At 26.1% G+C, this 4,324-nt stretch overlaps 1 protein-coding gene across 2 annotated transcripts in view; it reads right to left on the reverse strand.

Annotated features, from left to right (window-relative positions):
• Positions 1-3,974: 3,974 nt before the first annotated feature.
• The window catches only part of LOC108578178 (clathrin interactor 1), a 10,444-nt gene continuing 10,094 nt past the window's right edge, over positions 3,975-4,324 (reverse strand). For both annotated transcript variants that reach the window (XM_017941521.1, XM_017941486.1), the window contains exon 9: positions 3,975-4,264. In XM_017941521.1, the coding sequence (XP_017797010.1) occupies positions 4,170-4,264 (95 nt within the window). In that variant the 3' untranslated portion in view covers positions 3,975-4,169. The remainder of the gene's footprint in view (positions 4,265-4,324) is intronic.

A 4,324-nucleotide genomic window follows, 5' to 3' on the forward strand; every position in this document is an offset into this window, starting at 1 on the left:
TAACTAAAAAATTCTATAAATGTAAATATATATATTTAATATTAAACATATTCATCTTATTACAGAAGGATTGTTAAAAAATATGTATGTAGCTATTAATCATCTCAAAAACACGTACTAAAAAATGAATAACGAAATTAAAAAATATGAAGAAACAAACAAAACAATTAAAATGGAATTTTCTTGCACTTCGTCAAGTTTCTAATTAAGTACTTCATACATGATATTTCAATTTATTTATAACAAAATGTTTTATATTGAAAATAACCGAAAACACGATTTGGAGGAAAATAAGTAAAATTAAGATAGTTAACAATTTGTATTAACACCAGCACCAATGAGCATTTAATAACGATAAAACTGTGATGTAAATATAAATACCTGAATTAATAATTACAATTACCGCAACTACTGTAAACAATATTCAGTCAAAAATCGACAAGTGAGCTATTAGTTATCATTCGCACATATATATAATAAGCGACATAATAACTGTCCTGAATTTCACCAGAGGAACAATTTTCAAGTCTGTAATATCTTTACATAAAATTTTAAGGCATATTTAAGTTGTAGCCATGTATTTTAAACGCGCGATTAATATTGATATGTACCAGTACGTGTACGTATTGCTTAATTGTTTCAATTTAATACTTCCTACTTTAAAAGTTCTTTGATAATAAATATAACTTTATATATGTATATATACACACACATATGTATGCATGTATAAGACTTAACAATAAAAATTATTTTTGAAATTTGTTTAAACTAGTAAATAATTGTAATTCATTATATATATACATTAGAGCATTACAAATTTCATACGATTTTACTTGTAACAATGAAACAATTGATATAAATCATTAACAAATCGCAATCAAATAGAATTAATAAGTAATAATCGTAAAGCGTACAATGAACAATATCATCGCGCGCAAATAGCATAAAAATACAATACTCTTAAATAGGAATTAGTAACATGTATTTCAATAAAATGATATTACGTTTATTTCCTAATTCTCAAATTTAGAATTAATAAAAGTTTTGGAATATATAACTCTTCACCAATATTCTGTGTAAAAATTTATAAAACTTCGCTAACAAAAAATGATTCATTTAACTTCCATGATCTTAATTTTCGTCCATTTTGACTCTACAAAGGCCTCTGTAATTCTAGACTGTAATCGTGCCTCTCTATATTAATGATCACGCGGTTTAATTGATGATGTGGTACCGCACTTATTTATATTGACTATACTCGTTTATGTTTGTACAGTAATACATACATATATATGTATATTAGTACATACATACGTACGTATATTTTAATACTTTAAAAATATATTCCCATCTACGTGAGATAGTACGCTTCATATAAAATACTCAAATAATGGAAAATGTAAAGGATCACTTTTCCCTTACAAGATTCAGTCTCTGATACTCGCATAGAAGCCTGTAAGTTAATTCCACATCAACCTTATGAAATGATTTGAACAAAATTTGATAACATCATGATAAAATTCTGTTAAAGGTGGAATACTTTCAACCATATAGAATAAGTTTTTAGGGCACCTGTTTTATACATACTAATATATAGAGTAATATATAATCTATGAAAGCAATAGATTATCTAAATCATTCATTCCAGAACATGTGTAAATATAAGATCCAACTTTGCTGCAAATTCTGAAATACCTTATAATTCAACTACTATTACTTGATAAATAACAAACAAGTATAATATCTGTTTTAAAATTAAACATTAAAATATAACTGTAAAATAAAATTTTTGTCTACTTCAAATATATGTTATAATAAACAAAAACAACAAATACAGCATGCAGATAAGTTTTTCAACATTCTATTACGAATAAATATTTCGATATCTAAATTTTTATAACAAATTATTCTAAGATATATTTCAGTATCATGCAGCAAAGATATATAAAATCATTGCTAATAAACAGCATACATAAAATTAAATATGATTTCTGGGGAGCTTCTGACCTAGATGGCTAAAAAATGGGTACCCTCTATAAATATTTTTTTTATAAAACGTAGACATCAATATGAAACTTTCTGCATTATATTTATTAACATTTCTAGCATTTAATTTCATTTTTGTTTATAAAAAACATTAACTTGTGCCGTCCAAGAAAATTAACTTGGTTTCATTGTACCCTAAAAACAGCAGACAAGATTACAAGGTATTGTTAAAAAAAAGCAACACAGATAGTTTTAAATTTATAAAATTTGTGAAAAGTTGAACTTAAATGTATACAAAATGTTGAGAATTAATAAAGTTACGGTTTTTTTTTAAGTAGGTAACGTGATTTTCTTGTTTTTTTAACCTGAAAAGAATATTAATTTTTCAGATTTCACATGGTACTTAAATTCAACTTTCCCTAAAAACTGGTTTAATTTAAAAAAATCGAACTTCACATCTATTGGTTTATTTGTTCCAGAAATATCAACTCTGCCATTTTAAAAAACATACTTTCTAAAAAATCATGTTCAGATTTTCAGATATCAATCTTTCGTACCATGTGATGTTCTATTTCTTGTTCTATCTTCTATTCAAGAGTTTTTAATGTTGTCAACTTTTCGAATGTAAAGAAATCCTTTCATGCACATATTTTACATACCTAAAAGATACAAAAAATAGAAACAGACGAATTTCAATTTATTTAACCCTCTAAACCAAAATCTCCCCTTAATAATGTATTAGTTAATATCTAATTATTGATAATTATCTCTTTTTTTTAATAATCGCGCGAATAATTATTTCGAAAGATATGCATTTCTTCATTGTTAGTAACAAAGAACTAAGGAAATGCTATTTAATTTTTACTTCTTTTCACCTACTTTACAAAAATCCTAGAATATCATTATACAATCACAAAGATGATTAAATTTTTTATAACTATATAGTTACGCAGCTACAGAGTCCTTAAATAATTTACAATGGACCATAAACATATGATATTAATAAATCACCATACTGAGAGGAGCGCTTTTGAAGCGCGAAACATGTCCAGTTGCGCTGATTTGTGCTTCTGTGCTTCTTTTTAAGACAGTAAGATCTCATATCCTGCATTATGCTTTCATGTACATCTATACTTCCTTTTTAATAATACTAATTTTATGTAATTTTCTTTCGTGCAAAACTAACTGTAATAGGGAAGCACTTATCATTAGTGATGTTATTGCGTCCTTGTATTTTTTTTTTTTTTTTACAGACGAATATCATCAATTGTCAAGTAGTTATAATAAAAAAGTGAAATCATTCTTACATTTTATATCGTCAATGTAAATACAGTTTTCTAAAAACTGCAATAATGCTATTTTCTACACTCAACCCCTGTAAAAGCATTTTCCATTCTTTTGAGACTTTGAATAACATTTAACATAATGCTTTATATCAGATGGTAAATAAAAGTTGTACACTACATTTTTTCGAATACCTATAACTCACTTTCATGCACACATCCTTATGATACATTATACATGTAAGGCATAACCTTGATTCGTTCAATTTACATTATGTATAAAAGATTTAAGACGAGTCTGCCTGATTTGTTCCCGCATGATTTCCAAATAATATAAATATGCATTAAAAAGGTACAACATTCTTATTGCGGAATGTTATTGGGAACACATATTATCTAGAATTATCACTTTAACAAATATATGCTCACAGATGCATTAAAACTTAATCTATAGAGCTGCCATAAACGTTAAATAAATCACGCATTTTATGTAGCACTCATTGCGATTACATGCATTATAACTTTTCTATAAATTGCAAGTTCTTTGTCACTTTTAGATAAAATAATTGAAGTTTATATGATAGAATATCAGCAAACTGTTTAACTCAAAATGTACAAAACACCAAAAAATTGAAAATACCTCTTTTATAACTGTTTATGAACACATGATTATGCAATATATATTTCATTAACCATTTTGCTCTGACACTTACAATGTGCAATTGTTTACAGTTGCACCCTGTATAATTAGACTGTTTTGCTCAGAAAATAGAAAATTTATCTCCATTTTTATTAAATAAATAGATTGTTTATAACAAGCCCTGGTTGTTTTCAACTCCAAGTTATTTCGTTTATGCTTTTAAATTTTGCTAATTTCAGCCTTTATTTATTAAAAAGGTTTCATTGAAATGCAGGAAAAAATGCTGGATTTACATGTTGCTGTTTCTGCTGCTGAGGTTGAATCATAGGTGAGGTATATCCCACTGTTGGTGATGCTAAAAAATAATTATATTTCTTTCAATAAATAATGTTTATTTCTATATAATTCTCTTAAA

The sequence above is a fragment of the Habropoda laboriosa genome, unplaced genomic scaffold, assembly GCF_001263275.1.
Source record: "Habropoda laboriosa isolate 0110345459 unplaced genomic scaffold, ASM126327v1 scaffold32, whole genome shotgun sequence".
NCBI classification, from domain to species: domain Eukaryota; kingdom Metazoa; phylum Arthropoda; class Insecta; order Hymenoptera; family Apidae; genus Habropoda; species Habropoda laboriosa.